Source organism: Elephantulus edwardii, unplaced genomic scaffold, assembly GCF_000299155.1.
Source record: "Elephantulus edwardii isolate Elephantulus edwardi_28Jun2011 unplaced genomic scaffold, EleEdw1.0 scaffold00066, whole genome shotgun sequence".
Taxonomy (NCBI): Eukaryota; Metazoa; Chordata; class Mammalia; order Macroscelidea; family Macroscelididae; genus Elephantulus; species Elephantulus edwardii.
This window is the reverse complement of record NW_006399816.1, coordinates 2,398,159-2,398,946: the sequence shown is the minus strand read 5'-3', so window position 1 is coordinate 2,398,946 and position 788 is coordinate 2,398,159. Positions and strand designations below refer to the sequence as shown.

The 788-nt window shown below is 58.4% G+C and overlaps 1 protein-coding gene across 2 annotated transcripts in view; it reads left to right on the top strand.

Annotated features, from left to right (window-relative positions):
* The first annotated feature begins 17 nt into the window (after positions 1-17).
* CIB2 (calcium and integrin binding family member 2) overlaps positions 18-788 on the top strand; it is a 19,623-nt gene continuing 18,852 nt past the window's right edge. The window contains exon 1 of one of the 2 annotated variants that reach the window (XM_006888258.1): positions 18-160. In XM_006888258.1, the coding sequence (XP_006888320.1) occupies positions 110-160 (51 nt within the window). In that variant the 5' untranslated portion in view covers positions 18-109. The remainder of the gene's footprint in view (positions 161-788) is intronic. The other variant, XM_006888259.1, reaches the window with a different exon arrangement.

The window sequence follows — 788 nt, the reverse complement described above, 5'->3', positions numbered from 1 at the left end:
CTGTCCGATGCTCCCGCCGCTGGGCTGGCGAGGGCCGCGGGCGCGGGGCTCCGGCCTCCGCTGATGGGAGGCGGCACTCGGGCTGGCCAGCCACGGCGCCGCGGACGCCATGGGGAACAAGCAGACCATCTTCACCGAGGAGCAGCTGGACAACTACCAGGTGAGCCCCGCGCGCCCAGCCCGCCAAGTGGCGCCAGCTGCCCATCACCTCTCTTTGCCATCGCTAGCCGCGCGGCCTCTTGAAAGCGATCTCACCTCCGTCCACATCTTACCTCCGCCTTCAGCTCCAAGCGTGACCTTGGGCCCGTGACTTCCCCTTTCTGAACCTCAGTTTCCCCATCCGTGGGCACTTGGTGATTGGAAGATTCTCTTAAGCACCCCAACCCCCTCTCCCTCTCCTCCATTCTTAATCCTGATCCCAGGGTGGACACGAACACTCAGCCACTCATCCCACCTCAGTAAGTGTGGGCTGGCCTGAGGACCATTTCCCATCCTCTCTTCTCCTGTTCCCGGAGGGCAGAGGCAGCCTGGGAGAGTTAGTCTGTGAAGCAGAAATGGCCTTGGGTCCATTTTGGCTAGAAATAGGGCCCATCAGCCCCTAAATATGGTGTTTAGTTAAGGACTTTATGTTCTTGTTCTTTGGGGGCTTTCCCTCTGACCTCAAAAACTTCTAGGCAGGATGGGAATAATTGGAGCAAGAAGGCAAACTAAGAACCAGCCTTACCACCTACCTCCCTGAGTTCACTTAAACACCTCCAGGTTGCCTTGCCTCTCCAGCCATATAAGAG